The sequence below is a fragment of the Scophthalmus maximus genome, chromosome 11, assembly GCF_022379125.1.
Source record: "Scophthalmus maximus strain ysfricsl-2021 chromosome 11, ASM2237912v1, whole genome shotgun sequence".
NCBI lineage: Eukaryota > Metazoa > Chordata > Actinopteri > Pleuronectiformes > Scophthalmidae > Scophthalmus > Scophthalmus maximus.
The window spans coordinates 9,602,501-9,625,088 of NC_061525.1; the positions used below are offsets into that span (position 1 = coordinate 9,602,501).

The following is a 22,588-nucleotide window of genomic DNA, read 5'->3' on the forward strand; positions in this document are numbered from 1 at the left end:
TTCTATTCATTAAACGACCCAAACACAGCAGACACTATATCTGTTGTCAGAAGACTTTCCTTACATAACTGCACAGTGGATAAGCACGATAAAATATCCACCAATATAACAATGTATCATATATTACTAAGGTGCAGTGCACCCGTGCTTTAAGTGCTTTTAAAATGATTTGAGTTGCATTAGACTGATTTGTGTCCGTTCAAATCTTCATTCAGTTTATTGCCACTATCTGGCTTCCAAAGGTAACATAATCTCACATCTCTGACATAGTGTCAACAAAAACCGAGTGTTATGAGTTTCAATGTAGGATTTCACTGAGGACATGCTGACATACCTCATAGAGATTGTACAGACACACCCAATTCATATACATATTCTTAATATAGTTTTTTTATTTTTACTTAAAGCCCAGTTGAATATAGTTGGACTTTAATACATTTTCCACCAAACTGAAAAGAAAAGGCCATACCTACTCTTATTTGGTTACTTTAGTGGTGTCAAATATAGTGTCGTCAGCCATTGTTACTGACAATATCTGAGGCCCAAAATTGGGAACAGCCAGCTTTCCACTATTTCTCTCCCAATTCCTTCCTTTTATAAGTCAAAATGAAAGCCAAGTGTCCTTTAAAGAACAGTCACTTTACTTTGGCACAGATGATCACATATAAGTTGTGCTTTATACAAAAATTGAAAACTGCACATTACATAACATGCTGTATGTAGGGTGAAGGCATCCATGAATGAGACACTGAGGCCAAAAATAGCACTTTGGGCTAAATTAACAGTAGCACTCCTGCAAATCTCTTGTTTGTACTTGTCTGACATCTGCATTCCATTAAGGACTCAAGAGCAGTCATCATGGAGATATATGGGAAGGGCCTTCATCCCTCTCGTCCTCTCGAGCAGGATCAAGGCTGCTGTCATCAGGGGTTGAGTGTTGGTGTGTTTAGCACTTAGTCCTTGTGTTTCTAGTCAGAAGGTTTTATCTTCAGAGGATGAAATGACCATAACCTCCCGACTCTTAAAGTCCCACACAGCCGTGAGATGGAAGGCCATGTTGGAGAAGACGACAAGATATTCAAACAGCGCAAAAAATGTATAACCTGTGAAAAAGAAGAAACATGTAATTTTGGTCAGTATTTTCCACAGCTACAATTGACATTACTGTTCATGTCTAACATGTTTCGAATATTGTGGCACAGCCAATGACTTAATACTCACTCCCTGATTCACAGTACATGTTGTGTTTCCAAAAAAAGAATCCTGCAAAAGCACAGGAGGACATGTTGAGAAGTAAACAACGCACTTTCCAGCGGTGAGACTTGGCGTCCTGTAAAAAACAGTAATACAGTATTACAGAATTGGATAAAAATACTGCAATGGGAGGTATTTTTTTTATCTTATTAGCTTATCAATTTTGAAGTAGGTAAATGCCGCCTTGCCTCAGGACTCAGTGAATACTTCTTAATGGCCTTCCACAAACGGAAGGTTATCAGCATGTAGATAAGGGAGCTGACGAGGAACAGGACAAAGCCTTCCTTATGTACAACTAAGGAGCAAAAATACAAAAAATACACACATGTGCAGCATAGGTTTGATTTAGAATCTCTCCAGCGGAAGGTGCTGGGATCGAAATGATCTGAAAACATGGCTTACTCACAGTACGTCTCACTGGATGATACATATGTGAGGAGCAAGAGGCCGAGGTTTTCAGACAGAGAAAAGGCCAGGCTCAAGCAGCTGAGTGAACCCTCCGCGAATTTAGAGGCGAAGCGTGTCTTGTAAAATTTGAAGTAGGTGAACGCGACCAGCAACCTCGGTGCCGAGTGCAGTCCAATGCAGAACCGCCATATGTGGCACTCGGGACTCAGGCTTATCGAGGCACTGATAGATGGCAGGTAGTTAGGAACCTGCAAACATACAGAAAGGATTCTTGTTTTGGTTTAGAATAATCACATAGTATCCAAGGAATAAAGAAAGGAGACAAGAACTAAACCTCCGCAAACTGCATGTAGCGGACCTGTCTCACTTTGGCAACAGTGAGGCGAGAACAAATGTGGTGGGCTCCATGCATTTGCAAAACAATAAAAAGACATTACCTGGCAATGTGTACCAGTAGAGTCCTCAAAATGAAAGACAGAGGATATGAGGACACACGTTATTAATCCAAGCAGCGGTAGGCACACGGTGGTCCGGACACAGGTTGCAAATGATACCCTGATGACCAGGGGCCTCTCGTGCCCCAATACACTCGAGCCTTGGAGCATGTTGGCCTGAACCAGGAAAAAGAAAAAGAAGTCTGATTCAAACCTTCAATACTATCGAGCAAACACAATAGACGTGCAATAATGGATGTGGCATTGATAAGTCAAATACTGAACAGGATATACTGATGATTCTGACATTGGTGGACTTGCCATGTAAAGATTCTTTTTGTGAACAATAAGCATGCAATTTGCTTTACATCAACCCACCTCTAATCTGTTCATCGATTACCAATACCTGCGTTCATCGCATCAGGAGGAGGGTGGACCGGAACACTCCGCACACCATCGCGCCATCTAGCTCTGCATCCCTATCAGTAAATCTATGGTTGCATCCCGTCCGACTCGTCGCAGAGGATGACAGCAGTCCTCCCTGCGCGACGCAGAGCACGAGGAACAGCTGTTCGGACGAAGGACGGCCGCGTCACCCGGAAGAGAACGCGAGTGATCCGGTTGCTACGTTACGTCTAAATGATGCACCGACCACAGGCCACAATGTCAAAAAAACTAAAAAAAAAAAAACCCAGAAACGCGTCTCTGGGTTTATTAGCCACAATGTACGACCCTGAACTAACGGTGTGTTAATTGACTGATTGATGGAGCCGGGAGCTCTCCGTGGTGCTGAAGCAGAACGAACGATCCTGGTTCCCTTTCGCTTCCGCTAACAGATCCTGTTGTGTGTTTCACGTGTCGTGTGAGCTCGTTCGTTGTGCCAGTCCCCGCCTCTCTCTGTCCCCGTCCAGATCATAGATTTACTGATAACACGGTGTCCGGATCATAGACGCTGCACGTCCGCAGGACGAGATCACAGACGGCCCGCCGATCTGCACAATTCATTATCGATCTGCTTCTTTTATTTATTCTTGATCTTCCTAAATTTCCCCTTTTCATTTTTAATGACACCTGCTTTGCTCAGAGCAGCTCAAATGGTTTTTGGATCGAGATAACTCGCCGTGATTTGTCTCTGCAACATGAAACGGTGGACAATCCAAACTTTATTGCGGTCGCTTCTGTGTGTCAGTATTTGGCCAAGTAAGTTTACATTCGCTTTATTTGAAGTTTACCTGATGTGGTCTCAGATGTCGACTTGTCACATAAGCTATTTTTTCCCCCATTATTGCCTGGATTTAAAAAAAAGGATGTGCCAGCAATGATGTAAAGGTCATTTGCGTAGAATGTTTGCCATCTCTATGTCTTTAAATTTCATTGTTTGAATATTTTATGGCTCATTAATTGTCTTCTCAGATTTTCATTCCCTGTTCCATGAAAGCTGTTACCCAGAATCTGCAAATTTGCAGCCAGTTGTGCAGGGATTTTGCCGTCATCCTAATCTGTAGACCTTCCTTTGTATCCAGCTCAGCGTTGACATCTGGCCCAACCCAAATCCATGTTGACACTGACAACAGGCCCCAGATACAAGATCTGTTAGATGGTGTTTCAATTTTTAAAACTAATCACATCTCCTCTCGAGTTTCTTGTTAATCTGATGTAATGAATGAAGAACCTCCCTGGTAAAACATGAACAGTTATATTAAACTGTGGTGTTTATTGTTTCCTTTGGTTGAATCATTTCTAACTTAACCCTTCTCACAGGAGATGGATGTTTAATCCCCCAGTTTAGGCTCATTTTGATACTCACATGTTGTATATCCAGTGGATTAGGAGTTCATTCAACACATGCTTCAGAACAGAGGAAGTCGCTGCTGGTACATCATGTCAGATCTGCCTGATCTCTTTCCAGAGCTTAATAGAAGGGCAATCTAACCTGACATCCCCTCTGTCCCCCTTCCACCATCTGTCATGCAGCCATATTTTCTCTCATGTTCTCCCTTTTCGTCCCCCACCTCCGTTACCACTGCCCTGACTCTGAATTTCCACTGGCCAGAAAACGTATCGATCAAAAGAGATACCATTAGAGATACTTAATTATGTATCAATAAATGAATACGAATGTGTAATTAACTGAAATACAACAGATGCGTCGTGGTGACATGGCTGTAAACTGTCTCTTCCCCTGTTTTAGCCTGTTGGTGTGCTGACGGGAAATATGCTCAGAAGCTCCTGAAGGATTTATTCACCAACTACACTAGTGCACTGAGGCCTGTGGAGGACACAAACACCATTCTGAACGTGACACTGCAGGTTACACTGTCACAAATTATCGACATGGTAAAAAACCACAGGGGACGTATTATTTCATGCCTATAGAATTCACGAAATTTGCATTTCCAGTGCATATTGTTCAAGTGAATAGTAAAGATGGGTTCAAAATATTGCTTAATAAGCACCGCAAATTCAGTTGGATGAGTTTTGTTTTGTTTTGGTTTTGTATATGTATGGTTGACCAGAGGAAGATTAGCTTTTGCTAATGGGGGATCCAAATAGAGATAAAGAAAATTATGACATTAATTTAACCACACAATTTAAATTAATAATACAATTAACTGTCATGATAAAGCTAAAACATTTGGTCAGTTAATTAATTAATGAGTCTATGCATAGAATCTATTTTGGTTATTTGGTTTAACGAAACACTATAATTCTTGACATTTCATAGATTACAAATGACTTTAATATGAAAAAACTAATCAGCAGAGTAACAATTGATGCAATTCTATAGTGCTGATACACACACAAGCAACAATCATTTCCCTGTATACCGAAATTTCAATTGGTCAATTTCTCATTTCTTTTTTATTATAATTTTTCAATTGTTGTTTTACAGGATGAACGAAACCAAATTTTGACTGCATACTTATGGATACGACAAGTGTGGGTTGATGCACACCTCAAATGGAAAAAAGATGATTACGATGGACTCGATACCATCCGCATACCTAGTAGTTATGTATGGAGACCTGATATAGTCCTATATAACAAGTAGGTCGGACTGGTATTGGGTTAATCATTCCATTATTATGCTGCTGTGGCTCTTTTGGGTCAGAATACAGGGCACAAGCTGAACAGTCCTTGAAGTTGTTATTCATGGGAGTGTCCAGGCCTCTGTCTGTTTTTTATACACCAGTAATGTAACTTATGCAATAGTTAAGATTAAAATGAGAAAAACAATGAGGGCATATTCGAAATTTGAAATTAGAATCAGAGACATCACTTTTAGACAAAGACAGAGAGGAAGGACGAAGGAAGTGTTGCCTGAGTAAGTGTGGGGCCAAGAACAAGCCTTGGTGGGGAGACAAGAAATATTAGTGATGCCTGTGATGACATTTCATTGTTAGAACTGTAAACATCAGGTAACAAGTAGGCTCACCGCATGCATTGCTGTGTAAACACAAACATTTTTGCATTACTTAAACAATATAAAATGCAGACACAACTCTGAGGAAGAAGTCCGACTCTCCAAAACGTGTTGACTCTTCCCTCAGTCGGTGAACTTGTGCCTTTGTATCCTGATCAAGTTATTTTCTTAACTGAATCTGCACCGACTCCAGGAAATTACAGCTTCACTTAGAAGATATTTTCAAAGGTAGACATAAATATCTATTAGCACTTGGGATTTGAACCCACGCTGCTCTAATTTCTTTCCCAGACAAGTTTTCTTTGTCTTTCAGTGCGGACGATCATTTCACTGGCTCCATGGACACCAATGTGGTGATCAGCCACGACGGCCAGATCATGTGGGATTCCCCAGCTATCACCAAGAGCTCGTGCAAAGTGGATGTGTCTTTCTTCCCCTTCGATGCTCAGCAATGCAGGTTCACCTACGGCTCCTGGACCTACAACGGAAACCAGCTGGATATCCTGAACGCCATGGAGAGCGCTGACCTGGCTGACCTGGTGGAAAATGTGGAGTGGGAGGTTCTGGGTATGCCGGCGAAGAAGAACATTATTCAGTATGGTTGCTGTGCTGACCCTTACCCGGATGTGACCTATACACTGAAACTGAAGAGAAAAGCTTCCTTTTATGTCTTTAATCTGCTTATACCATGTGTGATGATCTCGTTCCTGGCTCCGCTGGGCTTCTACCTGCCTGCCGACTCTGGAGAGAAGGTGTCTTTGGGAGTCACTGTGATGTTGGCCCTCACCGTCTTTCAGCTGTTGGTTGCAGAGATCATGCCACCCTCCGAGAACGTACCTCTTATTGGTAAGAACAATGACCTGAGGTCAAATCCCAACATGCGTGACGACTGCAAGTTACAACTCAAGTTTATTTCCTCATCTCGTTTTCTTCCACAGGAAAGTATTACATTGCAACCATGACCATGATCACAGCCTCCACTGCCCTGACCATCTTCATCATGAACATACACCACTGTGGCCCAGACGCCAAGCCTGTTCCCAAATGGGCCAAGAAAGTCATTCTGCAGTACATGGCCAGAATGTGCTTTGTTTATGAAGTGGGGGAAAACTGCATGTCGCCGCAGCAGGAGAAACAGGAGCCCCCACTTGTAAAGAACACAAACTGCAACGGTCAGGCAGCACCAGGCGGAGACGACGGCGTCTTCAAAATGGAGAGGGGACAAGAGACAGAGACTGCAGAGGAGAGGGAAGACTTGGATCAGATGATGAGTCCAATAGGCTCAATGGGGAGGAACCCTACAAACCACTACAGCACTTGGAAAAATGGCATTTTCATGAGCATGGAGTGCGCAGATTCGGGGGGTCCGAGGAGATGCAGGAAGCCAGGTGTGAGCGACGCAGAGAGAAAAGACAGGGAAGTTTCCTGCAACACGCAAAGCAACGAGAGGCAGCTGCTGCGTAACATTGAGTACATAGCCAACTGTTACAGGGACCAGAGGGCCACGCAGAAAAGGACTGGGGAGTGGAAGAAGGTCGCCAAAGTTTTAGATCGCTTCTTCATGTGGATATTTTTCATAATGGTGTTTTTCATGAGCCTGCTCATTATGGGCAAAGTCATCTAACTGCAGAACTGTTTGGTATATTTTATCCGAAATGTTATTAACATTTACATTTCCAAAGCTCATTCAGGAGGCCATATAACCCCCCACCCTACTGCAGTCCCAACTACAAGTAAAATTAAATCTTTGATAAACATTCATCCTAATGCTATGTTAAGTTATAGAACTCAGCCATGAAATAGGACGTTTACTGTTAAATCAATACAATTTTCAACTGATGGTATTTCCACAAATTTGAGCTTTTATTTTGAATATATTGTTTACTAATTAGCTGTGTAGGAACTTTTATTTTTTGTACCTGAAGTAACAAGTCAAGTGATTCATAAAGATATTCATGAAGAGATTCTAGAGAAACAGGAAAAGGTGACAAATAAAAATGATAAACACTGCTGCTTCACAAATTCTTCATTTTTCATTTATTTTTAATCTTTTATATTCAGTGCAGAAGCATAGTAAAATATCTTTAGCCTACAAACCAATTAATTATAGGATAATTAAATTAATCGAGTCCTGAAACAGTGGGGCTGGACCTAGGTTGTATAAGCGAGAAGCAATTTGCAGAAAATCTGAAAACGTTGCTTTATTTTACTATTTCAATTTAATGTAGAAAATAAATACAAACATACAAAAATAAACCTGCTAGTATGAGTGTGAGGGGATAATAATGTGTGTGTAATTATTTGGAGGTGGAAATGGTAATTTTAGTGTAATGGCATTAATCAGTGAATGCGAGAATCACCCAACTTTAGAGAACAGTGGACGTTAAGAATGCGGCCAGGCGAGGCGGTTCTGTGTAAAATCAGAACATGAGAAAACAAGTCTCAGAGTCACTCACATGGATTATCTGTTAAATCCGCTGGATCACAACCATTTGCTTCTCCCTTGACGTGAATTATCCCCGGTCTTTAGGTCGCAAAATGGACCATGACTCTTTAATCTGAACCCGGTGGAATTCAATCCAGAACTGCTGCAAGGGGAAACTTTAAGGGACGTTTCGTCACAGAATTGGTGACCTACAGGATGGGAATAGATCCTCATTACCCTCGAAATGTTGAGGAAAGAAGAGAACAGATTTATCTTTTGCGGATACAATAAAACATTTCTTCTGATTCTGAAATATACAGATTTTAATAATATTATTAAATTCTTCTAGCACCTAGGTGTACATACTTTTAGACGGACAGGTAGCTGATTCATACACCTGATGAACAAAATTCTTACGAGACAGTGGTTTGATATGACTGTATAGAACCACTAGACTCACTGCAATGAAGGGGAGCTGAGTCAACAGTACCTCTGTGTATATGATCTAATCCCGTCCCCAGAGCCAGAATCAAACTTGACTGTTATTATAACAACTGTGTTATCATTGTACCATAGACAAAAGTTTTTTTCACATTTTATTATCTTAGTCACAATGCAGTGTCATTGGTCCTGTATATCTTTAATAACTAACTTCAATGTCTAATTTTGACCTTTAGTCCTCATTTTGCTGCTATCATGCAAAAAGTATTATATATATATATATATATATATACTTCACTAATGTTAACTGCTGTTGGAAACTACTGTTTATTTTGTGTATTTTCCAAAGAATAATATTGTACACGTTGAAATGTATAAACAACAAGTAAAGTTTAATATTGATTTGTTCCACAGTGAAACACAGTATTGACAGCTTCTTCTGAGTTCAAGAATAGTGAGCCGTTATCAATAAATACATTACATAAAATATTCATGCAACTTAGTGAAAATAAATATTCAAACATACTCCAATTCTATCTTCACTGATACTCAATAGAATATAATGTTATGTCTTTAATTGGTTTTTAGTTGTTTGAACAACTTTTTCAATAATCAAAGTTAGCAAAAAAAAACAAACATCATTGATACTATTGTGTCATAGAGAGACACAACAGAGAAACAATTGCAAAATATGTTCAGGAGGTCTGGCACAAAGAGGCAGAGGAAACTGGTACTGACACTCTTGACTGTTTGCACTTAAGGGTCATTAACAGGACAATTTTATATGCAATTGAAATAGATAAAGACTTTACAACATGTCTGTCATTATGTTGATCAGCTCTGTATATACAGTATATTTAAGCAATAGCTCACTACAGGCCGTGGTATACGCTCATTATACCACAGTACCACGCAAAGCGGAGGGGTGGTGATTTGATTTGAGCTACCGTTTTTATAAATGTATATATATATATATAAATAGATAGATAGATATAAGACAGTTAGGTTGGAGTCCCCTTCCTGTGCAGGATTTGAATTATTTTTTCACGCAATGATCGTGATTGCATTCCATAAATGATCGGATTCAAATTGGCAGGGACAACATGAAATAGAATATATGCGATCTTCCTTAAATCTGGGTAATTTGGGAAACGATGCAATATGATGGTTAAAAACCCTGACCAGAGCATGATAAGATAGAGGACAAGGTGGCTCGCACAGGTTTGCATGGCCCTGTTATTCAACTCTTTGTTTTTCTTGATCCAGCAGATGAGAGCTATCCTGAAGTATGTGAGCGCTATGCCTCCAATTGAGCAACCAAACAGCAGCACAGTGAAAAAGAGTCCATAGATATTGTTGATGGACACATCTTCACAAGAAAGCTTGAACAGCGATGCATTGTCACAATAAGCATTGTGTATAACAGACGTACAGCGGGACAGCCTCAACGTAAGACCTATCAAAACGGACACAAGCACTAAGGACACTCCCCATGCAGTGGCTGACAGCCCGATTACAGTTCTGGTGGTCATAATGGAGTGGTACCTCAAGGGGTGACATATGGCAACATATCTGTCGATTGCCATGATGACGAGAATCATGTGTGCAGCTGACCCGAACGTGTGGCTGTGAAAGGCTTGAACCACGCACTGGTTGTAGGTGATGTAGCGTTCAGTTGAGATGACGTGAGCCATCAGCTGAGGAAGTAGGACTGTGTTACCTATCAGGTCGTTGACGGGCAGGTTACAGAAGAGTATGTACATCGGCTGGTGCAAACTCTTCTCAGTGATGATAAGCACAAGAACGCCAATGTTTGAGAGGAGCAGGGAAAAGTAGAAAAACAGCAGCAAGAAGAACACAGGGTATGTGAACTCTGGAGATATGTCGAAACCTTGGATCTGCAGGATGTCACTTGAAACTGTCATGTTTCTTTCCATTCTGTTTCATTTGATGGGAAATCTGTGTGAGAGAGAAAAAAAAATGTTAGTAGCTTTAATGGGACTGAAGGTGGGAAAAAAAACTACACTGAAACAAAAATATATAGCATACATTCTGTGTTTCATGCCAGACAAGCTAAAGGGAAAAAAATATGAAAGATAATTTAAAGATATCTACACTAACTTATCGGAAAACAACACAATTTAATTGATTTAAAAGTGTTTGTAAAGACATTACATATTGTTAATTTCAGCCTTCTTCTCTTCTCCTGTAGAAATACAGTTATTGTTTCTTCCGCTATGTCCTGCAGAGGAAGAAAACAATGACATAACATAAAAAGATGACATAAACATACAGTAACATTGGACATAAAGAGGCAGAGTGGTGACATTAGGTACATTAGAGTGACTTTAAATGTTAGACCACAGTGATAAGGACCTTTTTTAAATTGAAACAGTGCATGCTTAATATAAAATATAGGCAGGCATAGTCACAGTGTTGTATGAAATAATAATTGGTTCTAATAGATGGGTAACAGTAACTTGCCTGTGTAGGTGGGAATCTGGAATCAGCAGCATGATCTCGATCCCTTTTATCTTCAGCGTGAGTAACACAGCGTCTTCACAACGCCAGTGTTGTATTCAACAAGCCACCTGCAGTATGGGCCCTCACATACAGTAAACAGGTGTGTGCAGTGACATTTTAAAAAGCCCCTGAGGTCAGATGCCCCTCGTTCAAAGGGATATCACGTCCTATTTTTTGTGGCTTGAGACAACCTCTTTTCCTGCGTTTTTAAAATACATTCTCAACGGTCAAACACCACCGGTGCTTTATATTGATTATGTTAATTGATGACTCAAAGGTGTTCGATTTGATTCAGATCTGGTGACTATGGAGGAGCACAACTTACAAACTGAAGTCATGCATCACACAGTCATGTCACAGGTCACAAGATGGTCTGTGGAGTTTGGAGAAATGTGAGGAAAAAGTGTGAGAAAAAGTGTAGAGGAAAATGGCCACAGAAAATAATTAGAAGGTCAAATCAATTAACAAATCAATCAAAAGGGTCCATCACGTCCATTTCTCATGGGTCAGATGATTAGTCTAATGTCCAAACGTCCTGAGAATGTCCTTGTTCCCAAAGGCCTGATGTGACCACTTCAGTTTCAATTAGCATTTTTCATATGGGACAGAAACACGAAAAGTCGGTACAGTGCAAATTTAATGATCCACATTTTTAATTTATTGAGGTGTTTAACATTTTCGTCAAACGTAGGAAAGGCTTTCTTAAAAAGTTAAAACTATGCAAATGAGTAGTGGAAAAACACTTTTTCAGCAAAGACTATGTACTTAAATTTGAACTGTGAACTTAATCTATCAAAATGTTTTACATAGTAACACACTTGATTAAAGTTAAGAAATCAAATGTTTGCAAGTTGTTATGTCACATGCAACCTCACAGCCTCCGGTGGGTGTTATTTAACAACATCCTTCATCATAACAAGAAACATCATTATCAACCGCTGGGTTGACTAATTGTCCAGGGGTTAATTACATTGTGAGACAGTTAATAACATCCTGTTATCACGTCCCAATGGGTCTCATTAATAAATTAGTTTTGACAAAGTAATGAGTCATCTAGCTGATGTAATTCTGCCAACTTGTTCGGCACCCAGTTACACAATATCATCGCAGTCACGATTTAGCAATTTCCGACATTCATGTCATTGTTTAATGTCATTAGAGTACAATTTAATGGAAAATGATGATGATAAAATGAATTTAGCGCCGGATTTCTATGTCTAACCAGGTCAGGACAATGTAGATTTACCAGATTTTACGGAAAATATAAAAAGCCGTGTCATACGAAGCTCTTCTGATCTTTTGCCCCATAGCGCACAGATAAATTCAGTAAATTTGACAATTATGTTGTGTGGTGCGGTCCGTACCATTTTTTTGTTTGTTTTCAATTTACAGAAATCAAAGCTAGAGGACCATGAGGAAATATTCTCCGAATTTTACAAAAACTGTATTGGATTAAAATGGAGGGTTCGAATCCCGGATCAAAACCAACCAGGGCCTTTTTGTGTGGAGTTTGAATGTTCTCCGTGTATGCGTGGGTTCTCTCCGGGTTCTCCGGCTTCCTCCCACAGTCCAAAGACATGCAGAATGGGGTTAGGTTCATTGGAGACTCTAAATTGACCGTAGGTGTGAATGTGAGAGTGAATGGTTGTTCGTCTCTGTATGTGGCCCTGCGATAGGCTGGCGACCTGTCCAGGGTGAACCCCGCCTCTCGCCCAATGTCAGCTGGGATTGGCTCCAGCCCCCCCATGACCCTTAAATGGATAAAGTGGTAGACGATGGATGGATGGATTAAAATCGCTTACTGCCCCTTCACCCAGTGCCCTTTGAAACTTCCACCATTGATTTGAAATACACTTACTGGTGCCCTTTGACCCACACTAAACATAAACCACATCATCTAGATTATTTTCCTTTAAGAAGCAGCAAGAAGCCCCTCTTGGTCAGACTGTTACCATTTCTGTAACTCCAACTAATACGTAAAACTCACAAAGACAGATCAAGGCCAACAAATGTATTCCTCATTCAAAGTTCCCAGGACAAGTGCTAACAACAGGCCACTGACATGTGGTTCCATAATTTCCTAATTATTTTAAATGAAACATAACATGAGTTCAATCATTGAAGGTCACGTCTGTACTTGTCACATCAATCTATACTTTTAGTCCCTTCGGCAACAGGACCCTTTACTTAATTATGATCAAGTAACTTTAGTACACTGTTTCAGGAATTTATTTGGGCCTGAAATACATTCATTACAAAAACAAAGTTGAAGGTACATGGAAGTATTTGAAGGTACATAGTATCATGTTTGGCACACCAAGTGAACCTTAAGATAGCTTTGTTTTCTCAAATCTTTTACGTTCAATCATCCTGACATTCATCATTTTTGCCATGCCACCTCCTATCCCAGAGGTAAACAGTGACGTAAACAGCTCAAGGACATGGTGACAAATAAAGCCAGGGGGGCAGGGTAAGTCTCAGCACTTCGCGTAGCTTTTCATTTAAAGTGACATGGCGTCTAAACTGTGATTGCTTTAGACCTCGAATCAGTTTCTAATAATGAACTATTATGTCTGTTTTCCTTTGTACTAATCTTACCAAATATGGACAACAAATCTTATGGGTTCATCTCTGAGCTGACCTTGGATACTTTTGTTATTCCGCCAGGGGGAAAGTACCCCATCTTTCTTCTTGGTATCATGATTTATTTTTCTGGCATTATTTGCAACCTGATCTTGTTGACTTTGATCATTATGAAGAGGAACCTTCACAAACCCATGTACTTCATCCTGTTAAGTCTCCCCCTCAATGACCTGATTGGTATATCTGCAATGTTGCCAAAAGTACTGTCAGACATTGTCACGGAGACAAATACGGTTTACTATCCTCTCTGTGTTTTACAAGCCTTCTTGCTCCACATGTATGGTGGTGGGATTTTGTTTATTCTCGCAGCGATGTCCTTTGATCGTTATGTTGCCATCTGCATGCCGTTACGTTACAGCTCTGTCATGACCCCCAGGGTTCTTATTTGTATTATCGCTCTAGTTTGGGGTCTTGACTTTGTCTTGATCGTGTCACTGTTCTCTTTACAGACACGGCTTCCAAGGTGCAAATCTGTTATTATGAATGTGTTCTGTGACAACCCATCTCTACTAAAGCTCTCGTGTGAAAACACGACGGTCAATAACATCTTAGGACTGTTTAACACAGCTGTCATGCAAGCTGTGAGTCTGTCTGTTCAGACATTTTCCTATGTGAAGATTCTCATCACGTGTGTGCTCACAAGGAGGTCTGAAGTAAAGACGAAAGCTGTCAACACGTGCTTTGCACAACTGGTTATATTGATTATATTTGAGATTGTGGGAACTTTCACAATTTTATCTCACAGAATCAAAAATGTCTCCACTGACTTGCAAAAGATAATGGGCATGCTAATATTTCTTGTACCCCCACTTCTGAATCCAATTGTATATGGGCTGTATACAAGTGAAATAAGAAGCACACTGCTGAGAGTCATAAAAAATAGAGTAGCCATCTAAATCTTTACAAAAGGCGATTAACAGCAGTTAATTCTGTCTTTTTGAACCGCGATCCCATAATAACACTGTGCAATTTCAGGAGCACTCTCATAGTGTGTATACTAGTGTGGAAATATTGTCAGCTGTGCTTAAACTGCAGCTTGAAGAAAAACTAAAATCTCTTTCAACAGCTTTGTTTGTCGTAGAAATCCTAAACATGGAAAGGATTTTTTTAATAATGTAGGACGGAATATTTTAATGGAAAATTGATTGTTTTTGTGAAGCGCTTTTCTAATCTTGGGGACCACTCAAAGCGTTTTACACTACAATTCACATTCACCCATATACACAACACACACACACACACACACACACACACACACACACTATCACAGCATATTCACTCTCTGATGGAACAGCTATCAGGGGCATTTTAGGATTCAGTGTCTTGCCCAAGGACACTTTGGCATGCAGCCTGTTGGAACCGCGGATTGAACCGCCGACTTTCTGGTTGGTGGACGACCGCTGTGCCCCCTGCAGCCACAGTCGCACAAAAAGGTTTTGAAGTGTTTCGACTAGCATTTTTTGGAATATAGTTTTTCCTTTATACAACTTGTTACAACATAACATTAAACATGTGTAATATATGTGGAACATATTCATCCTAATGATACAATATTGTTTTTGTCACACAACTGATACAAATGAGATGAAAATGGATGCATCTTACTGCAATCTATACTATATTAATTGCTTATGTAGGATTGCTCGTACTTATCCCTTCTCGTGTGTTTTATTTGTGTGCAAAGTTATTTGTGTTGTTTTAGTACAATGGTGAATAATTATCAAGTATTGTAGAAATCGTTATCATGCTGTACAAAGCCTAATTTATCTTATTATATTGTAACTTTAACATCTTTTCTGGATTTTATGCTCTTCGTCATTGACTGCATGTTTAAATAATGTTTGCTTCAAAGGGGAGTGAACGTTGTAGCACGTTCACCTTTTGACCTTTTTCTGTGCACTCAGGTGTGTGTGGTCAACTAATAAAATCAAACATTCTGAAATGTATTCCAAGGTGTTCAGTCATTTAATGGAAACAAAGAAAAAGGAAAAATAGAATAACATATGAACAATTCATTCACATGTAAATGGTATAACATGGTATAATTTTGATTTACCGAAGCCGAGGGGAAATGGCTGCAGATCAGGTAGTGCAGTGCAATTTTGCCACTAATGTTGACATAAAATTTTGTCTTGTGTTGATGGACAGACTTACTGATCTATATTACTAATATACATTAATCATAATGTAATGATTTGCTCACAAATACCTGTGAGTCAACATACTTGCATCAGCAGGACATGACTAATGACTGCTCATTAATTACTAATTACTTAACTGATAATTATTATTATTTTCATTACCTTACCATTATGTACCCTAAATTTAAAAAGGGAATTCATAATTATCATTATCACTTAATACTAAACCAGGGACGGCAGTAATAGAAAAAAAAACCCTTTTAATTATCATATTCAAATTGCATATCACATATTTTGTAAAATAAGCAGCGCTGATGCCTTGAAAATAATAAAGTAAAATGTTGTTGTTGGAAATGTTGTGGAAAGGCAATAACACCAATGACCCTATCACAAGTGTATTGAAAATGTATACAAAACATTTTCAACATTTAGCAAAAAAATACATAATTTTAAAAATAATTGGTACTCATTTGTTTTTGATATCCATCCATTCACTTGAAACATGCTCATCACCAAAATCACCAGTTGACAAATATACCTGCAAAACCACTGACCAAGCTCAGCTGTGTGAAATCTGCTTGTGATTAAAAATCACTGATATTGACCACCCCATCCTGAACTTTTCAACATTGGTTCTTCTTAAATTGAATAGGATACAAATCCAAGGTCATTGTAGGCAAACATGAGAGTGATTTAGACACTTTATATTAACCAAACATCTGAAAGAAATATTTCTGGTATACATTTAGCTATGAGATCTTTTAGAGTTGTTATAAGTCATTTTCGCGACGGAGAGCTATAGATCTATTTGATGCTTGCTAGCATGGGATGTCAATCATTAGGAGACCACCTGATTGAATAATTCAACGTCACATCCAAGAGGGTCTGGCTGCTGACCGCTTGTAGCTGTGGAGCGCCACTCTAGACCGGAAACATGTGACCTCTACTTTTTCTTGATATTGATATTGATATTTTTGCTTATTGTCTGTCTAATTATTATACACTTTTGCAAATATGATGACAGTTTGCCATCCTAAGATAAATAAATAAAAAAAATAAAAAAAAATAAAAATGCAGCTTTTTTGAAACTATATTACATCATAGATGTTTTTATGACTACTGCACATCTCTCGGGTAATATCGCTGTTCACCCTTGTGTTTGAATGCCAATAAAAAGGCTGAGTCTCTTACATTCCATCTTACAACACAGTTCAACCACTGGTGAGCATAATATAACATATTGCCAGAGGTAAGTTATCAGAAGTATAGCTTAAATACTATCTTATTTTTATTTCCTTTCATTTTTTAACTATTGATAATGTGTTTGTTTTTTTTCAGCTGGATTGTTCCTTGGTCGGTTTGCCATCAGGAGACACAACAGCGACAACATTTTAGTGAATAGTATACAGTTATGAACAAAAATGTATCTCCTGCAGTTCTACTAACGCTGGAAACACTAGGCTTACCTGATGCAAATATCTACCCAGCATTTTTGTTTGGTACTTTAACGTATCTGTTAATTATGTTTTTCAACTTGTTGTTATTAATGGCTATTGCTGTGAGTAAAAACCTACATAAGCCAATGTTCATCCTGTTGTTTAACTTGCCCATTAGTGACATGTTGGGCGCTACAGCTTTTTTCCCTCAGTTCATTTCCAGCATTGTGACACAGAACAGGCTGATTTCCCAACCTGCATGTGTAACTCAGGCTTTTCTGATCCATTTCTATGGCACAGGGAACCTGCTGATCTTGAGCACCATGGCGTATGACAGATACATTGCTATATGTTGTCCTTTGAGGTATAATGCTATCATGACACCACAATTTCTAACTAGAATGATTATTTCAATATGGCTGATTAATTTCTCAATCATATTCACGTTGATTTTGTTGTTTGTACGGTTAAAAATTTGCAGGACGAATATAGTTGATTTGTTCTGTAACAATCCAGCATTAATGAAAATGGTCTGTGAGGACACAAGAGTGAACAACTACTATGGAATTTTTAGTATGGTCTTGGTTCAAGGTGGATCACTGTTAATAATAATGTACACATATGCACAGATTTTGCGCACATGTGTCTTGACTAATCGGACAGATGCCCGGTCAAAGGCCATTCAGACATGTGGTACACATTTAATTGTTTTCTTACTCTTACAAATCAATACAGCCATTACACTCACTGCTCATAGGATTGAGAGCGCATCCCCGTACATGAGAAGGGTTCTTGGCTTGTCAGTTTTAATATTTCCCCCGTTCTTGGACCCAATCATATATGGACTAAAAAACACAGAACTGAAGCAGAGCATCAAAATTTTCCTAAGAAGAAGTTTGGGTTTGACCAAGGCGTGAGCAGTTTTTTATTTGGGTTACATGATTAGACGCGATTAGAGAAATCATACAGCCACTTTGCAATTGAATCGATTTCAGAATCCACTATTATTGCAGACTCACAGTTTCCATTGACAGCAACAAGTGCACTGCCAGTTCATAATGTGCTCGTCAGTTAGTATCAGTGGTTGCACTGAATGTCTTGTCAAACTTAAGCTTGCCATTGTAAGTAACTTCGATTAAGCATAAGGGAGACAATGATATGATGTGGAAAACAGATTGAATCACGGATCCTTGCAAATATGCCGAAGTTATGTGTGAATGAAAAACAGTGACAGATTTAAAAGTATCTCACTGAGAACAGTTGAAAAACAACGATTTGGAATGTCTTGAAATATTCTTATCTATTTGTGCAAATTTTGCCGTTAAAAAAATGAAATGAATTAAGCTGTAAGTGTGTCAATTGTGTGCAAGTCTCAAGACTAATATGTTGACTGTAAGATGGACTACTTATGAGGAAACTAAAATGATTAATATGTGCAACCCATGTGATTTAATTTACATCGCAATTAAAGTACTTTCTTGCCTAATGTCATTGTGTTGAAATTTCTTTGATTCTAAATGGTCTCTGACAAACCTTTGATATAATATGATATTCAAAATTCCACAGCTGTTAGTCTTAACATAATTTGAAACACAGCTGTATAACTGCACAAGTTTATTCAAACCATCATGTAATTGCTATGCTATATCAATAAATCTGCAGATTATTTTCATGATCAATTTTGTAAAGAACTGTCATCAAAGAGAAAAAAAAATTGCTTGTTAAAAATTTTCCATCAGGTTATCTATTTCCACATCATTTGACCAGTTCCCCCCCCACACACACCTAAAAAGTACTAATATGTACTGTATGAGAAAGTATAAGAAAATAATTGGCAGTGAAGTTACTTATAGGCCTTATTCATTGAATTCCCCATTTTCTTAAAATAGTTGTTTTTAAGATTACATTTCTTTTTTCCTTAGCAAGGAGGAAAGGAGGAACAAATTTCTCGCCTTGATACAAAGTTGTTAACTTAACAATGTTGATAGATTATTTTCAAAGCAGTGCCAATCTAAGATGTGCATACTGGGACAGGAAATACAGTTTCAGAGGGCTAATTATAAAAAAACAAAATGAAAACAGATTGTATATTTAAGAGAACCTCAGAGAACTGTTTTGTCTGCAACTACTCTGATGCTGCCACTGCAGGGCCCCCAAATCTGTGTAAAACCCTAGAGAAATATAGGGTCCAGCACCATATGGATATATTTAGATATTTATTAATTTACAGACATTTAAGTCTCTATCATGATCTTTATAGTGTTGAAGTCATAGGAAGCAAATTAATGTGCTTATGTATATTTACTGGTGTGAATGAGTAAAGTGTGTAGTGATGTAGCTTTCTTTTTTATTTTCAACAAAATCTGATTTAGCTTAAGTTAGTTTCTTGATTTGCTTCATCTTTCATATCAATATAACTATTATGCTGTGTATCCAAATCATATCTTTAAATTCCAAATTCAAATCAAACCTTTTATTCCCAGGGGCTTGTCGGAAGTTTTCTCATTCTCATGAATCTTGGCAGTTAGAAAACCTTTTGAGAGTATCAAAGTAAAAAAAAATCATATTATTATATAGTTTACTGTATGGTTCATTTGCATTATTTGAACCCTCTAGTCAATAGAACAGTGTTGGGATTCTTCTCACAAAAGAATGTATTGAAAAGTAACAATACAAATACTACAAAGTGGAAGACATAGCCAAGATCCTCATTATGCTTGGGGGAAAAAATCTTTCAAATTTCTAGGAGACAGGGTTGATAAACAGACATAGTCATATAGTCAGACAGTCATATTACTCTCATGTGCAGCCACTTCTTAAGATTTATAAACAAAGAGCGCAGTGTATAAATGTTCCTATTCGTATGTATGTGTAAGCTTTTTTGTTTATCAGCTGTCTGGTCAGCAGTTTGGTCTGCCATAACTGTACGGATGATACCTGTACCTGTGGATCAAAGATATGACCTCCATAAAGTCAGTGTAATCATATAGCATAAATATATTTAAATATTCCGCAACCCACTTAAGTTTGTTATTTTAACAAAAAAGTTTACAATAAAGTCAATTTTAATTCATTAAATCCATTGAAATTTATGAATCTGTCTTGTTGTAAAAATATTTTTGGTTTATGTTAATTTGTTGGTGGTGGGGAGGTTACTACATTTCCAAAGTCTCCTGTGAGCCAGTGACTGTCATGACAATCTAAAGATAAACTTTATGATAACGTGGAAGACTCCAGGGAGCTGCCCTGCAAAAACCATGTCTTTAAAACTGCTAATCCCTCTCAAGATCTCACCAGATGGTTATCGCTGGCTTTGTCCGTACTAGTGAGTGAGGATCCACTACATGTTTCTGATTACAATATTCATTCATCTTAGAGGCTGATGAATGTACTGGACTGTGCACTACTGTTTATTAATGACTTTTCAATCTTCTAGGAAAGACGAGCACAAGGATGGACGACCTGTACAACACATCTTCTGTCCTTCTAATTGACTTTGATCTCTCTCCTGAAAGTGTCGCTCCCGCATTCCTTTTTGCAACTCTGAGCTACATGGTCATACTTTTCTGCAACCTTATTCTAATCCTCACCATTGTACTGAACAAATCTTTGCACCAGCCCATGTACATCATTTTGCTGAACCTTCCTGTCAACGACCTTATAGGCTCCTCTGCGCTCTTTCCACAGGTCATTAAAGGAATAATGTCAGACAGCAGGACAATACAATACTCAAGTTGTGTTGCCCAGGCGTTTTTTATCCACATCTATGCAGCAGGCACAGTGTTTATTCTTACAGCTATGGCGTATGATAGATACATTGCCATTTGTTTCCCTCTGAAATACAACACTGTTATGACTAATGCTCACATTATGAGAATGATCACAACTGTCTGGCTGACTTGTTTAGTTTTAATTGGTGTGTTATTCTATCTGCTTTTGCGTTTACCCCGCTGTCGATCTGAAATCACACACCCCTACTGTGATAATCCCACGTTACTGTCTCTGGTCTGTGCCAACACGGCCATCAATAACATTTACGGGCTTTTTATTGTCGCTTTTTCACAGGTGATAGCTAATGGAGTGATTTTGTATACATATCTCCAGATCCTTGTTGCGTGCTTCAGATCCAAACAGCAGGACACAAGAGCCAAAGCTCTGCAGACCTGTGCTACACATCTCATCGTTTTTCTCCTGTTGGAGTGCCTCGGACTCTTCACCATTATATCATACAGAATAAAGAACATTTCACCGCATTTAAGGAGATTCATGGGATTGGCGACTTTAATTTTCCCACCAACATTGAATCCAATCATCTACGGTCTTAAAACAAAAGAGATCCGAGAAAAAGTTGTGCACTTTTTTACAAATAAAATCCTTCCATGTTAATGCACAGTCAGTGCTTATTATTCAGTGAGCGAAAACTATGTATAGTTGTGGCCCAATTTTCGTCTTCCACTTTGTAGTATTTGTTACTTTTCAATACATTCTTTTGTGAGAAGAATCCCAACACTGTTCTATTGACTAGAGGGTTCAAATAATGCAAATGAACCATACAGTAAACTATATAATAATATGATTTTTTTTTACTGTGATACTCTCAAAAGGTTTTCTAACTGCAAAGATTCATGAGAATGAGAAAACTTCCGACAAGCCCCTGGGAATAAAAGGTTTGATTTGAATTTGGAATTTAAAGATATGATTTGGATACACAGCATAATAGTTATATTGATATGAAAGATGAAGCAAATCAAGAAACTAACTTAAGCTAAATCAGATTTTGTTGAAAATAAAAAAGAAAGCTACATCACTACACACTTTACTCATTCACACCAGTAAATATACATAAGCACATTAATTTGCTTCCTATTACTTCAACACTATAAAGATCTTTTAGATTTTGTGTGATTTGCTGCCCTCTTGTGCCTTTTGAAGCTGGTGGCAGAGTTTAGGGAGACAGGGACAGTATAGGAGGCCTATACCACAGGTTATAAGATGACAGTTGTTTATTCAAAGCACATTGTATTCACTGTGAATTAATATGAATTATCACATCTGAGCAAGTTCAAAGGAATCTAAACACGTATTACTAATAATATTAGATTAATGACTAAATCAATGGGTGGTGTTTTACCTCTCAGTAAATTGGCCCTTACAAAACCCATACCTATTTATATTTATATTTATTCATGCTTAGATGAACAATTCATTATACAATCAAATACACACATCTAAAAAAACTCTAGTTAGTAAGAAAGCAATCTTTATTTATATAGCACCATTCACATGGATAAAACATTCAATTCAATACATTTGTATTGCACAGCGCCAAACCGTTACATATGTTATCTCAGGGCACTTTATCTATTAATGTTGTGACCTCACGAAGTCTATGTACAAAATAATTGAACATGGCAACTTTTTTGTTCATTTTTGCTTGTCTTAGCTTAGCATTTTTTGTC

At 38.4% G+C, this 22,588-nt stretch overlaps 6 protein-coding genes across 6 annotated transcripts; 4 read left to right on the plus strand and 2 right to left on the minus strand.

Moving 5' to 3' along the window:
• Positions 1-372: 372 nt before the first annotated feature.
• On the minus strand, positions 373-2,904 carry LOC118299884 (post-GPI attachment to proteins factor 2-like). The gene is made up of 6 exons (XM_035623971.2): positions 2,475-2,904; positions 2,100-2,273; positions 1,661-1,910; positions 1,443-1,549; positions 1,222-1,330; positions 373-1,103 (listed from the first exon to the last, which is right to left on the minus strand). The coding sequence occupies exons 1-6, from the start codon at positions 2,487-2,489 to the stop codon at positions 973-975; spliced, it is 786 nt and encodes a 261-aa protein (XP_035479864.2). The 5' UTR covers positions 2,490-2,904; the 3' UTR covers positions 373-972.
• Positions 2,905-3,040: 136 nt separating this feature from the next.
• Positions 3,041-7,580, plus strand: chrna10a (cholinergic receptor, nicotinic, alpha 10a). The gene is made up of 5 exons (XM_035623968.2): positions 3,041-3,296; positions 4,288-4,433; positions 4,990-5,144; positions 5,834-6,366; positions 6,459-7,580. Exons 1-5 carry the CDS (start codon positions 3,236-3,238, stop codon positions 7,142-7,144), a joined length of 1,581 nt encoding a protein of 526 aa, XP_035479861.2. The 5' UTR covers positions 3,041-3,235; the 3' UTR covers positions 7,145-7,580.
• Positions 7,581-9,387: 1,807 nt separating this feature from the next.
• Positions 9,388-10,339, minus strand: LOC118299325 (olfactory receptor 13H1-like). The gene has a single exon (XM_035622931.2). The coding sequence runs from the start codon at positions 10,321-10,323 to the stop codon at positions 9,388-9,390; it is 936 nt and encodes a 311-aa protein (XP_035478824.1). The 5' UTR covers positions 10,324-10,339.
• Positions 10,340-13,481: 3,142 nt separating this feature from the next.
• Positions 13,482-14,459, plus strand: LOC118299360 (olfactory receptor 1-like). The gene has a single exon (XM_035622989.1). It carries the CDS (start codon positions 13,513-13,515, stop codon positions 14,446-14,448), a length of 936 nt encoding a protein of 311 aa, XP_035478882.1. The 5' UTR covers positions 13,482-13,512; the 3' UTR covers positions 14,449-14,459.
• Positions 14,460-17,044: 2,585 nt separating this feature from the next.
• On the plus strand, positions 17,045-18,499 carry LOC118299374 (olfactory receptor 52B2-like). Its single transcript, XM_035623014.2, has one exon. The coding sequence runs from the start codon at positions 17,105-17,107 to the stop codon at positions 18,044-18,046; it is 942 nt and encodes a 313-aa protein (XP_035478907.1). The 5' UTR covers positions 17,045-17,104; the 3' UTR covers positions 18,047-18,499.
• Positions 18,500-20,582: 2,083 nt separating this feature from the next.
• LOC118299288 (olfactory receptor 52B2-like) lies at positions 20,583-21,515 on the plus strand. The gene has a single exon (XM_035622870.2). The coding sequence runs from the start codon at positions 20,583-20,585 to the stop codon at positions 21,513-21,515; it is 933 nt and encodes a 310-aa protein (XP_035478763.1).
• Positions 21,516-22,588: the final 1,073 nt, after the last annotated feature.

What these genes read in the sequence shown, in the direction of transcription:
- LOC118299884 (XM_035623971.2), bottom strand. An exon ending in AGTATTCACTGAGTCCTGAG is followed by an intron (nt 1,331 to 1,442) that starts GCAAGGCGGCAT and finishes TGTTTTTTACAG; the next exon opens with GACGCCAAGTCTCACCGCTG. An exon ending in CATGTACTGTGAATCAGGGA is followed by an intron (nt 1,104 to 1,221) that starts GTGAGTATTAAG and finishes TCTTTTTCACAG; the next exon opens with GTTATACATTTTTTGCGCTG.
- LOC118299288 (XM_035622870.2), top strand. Translation starts at nt 20,583, where the DNA reads ATGGACGACCTGTACAACACATCTTCTGTCCTTCTAATTGACTTTGAT.
- chrna10a (XM_035623968.2), top strand. Translation starts at nt 3,236, where the DNA reads ATGAAACGGTGGACAATCCAAACTTTATTGCGGTCGCTTCTGTGTGTC. An exon ending in TGTCACAAATTATCGACATG is followed by an intron (nt 4,434 to 4,989) that starts GTAAAAAACCAC and finishes GTTGTTTTACAG; the next exon opens with GATGAACGAAACCAAATTTT. An exon ending in CGAGAACGTACCTCTTATTG is followed by an intron (nt 6,367 to 6,458) that starts GTAAGAACAATG and finishes TTTCTTCCACAG; the next exon opens with GAAAGTATTACATTGCAACC.
- LOC118299360 (XM_035622989.1), top strand. Translation starts at nt 13,513, where the DNA reads ATGGACAACAAATCTTATGGGTTCATCTCTGAGCTGACCTTGGATACT.
- LOC118299325 (XM_035622931.2), bottom strand. Translation starts at nt 10,323, where the DNA reads ATGGAAAGAAACATGACAGTTTCAAGTGACATCCTGCAGATCCAAGGT.
- LOC118299374 (XM_035623014.2), top strand. Translation starts at nt 17,105, where the DNA reads ATGAACAAAAATGTATCTCCTGCAGTTCTACTAACGCTGGAAACACTA.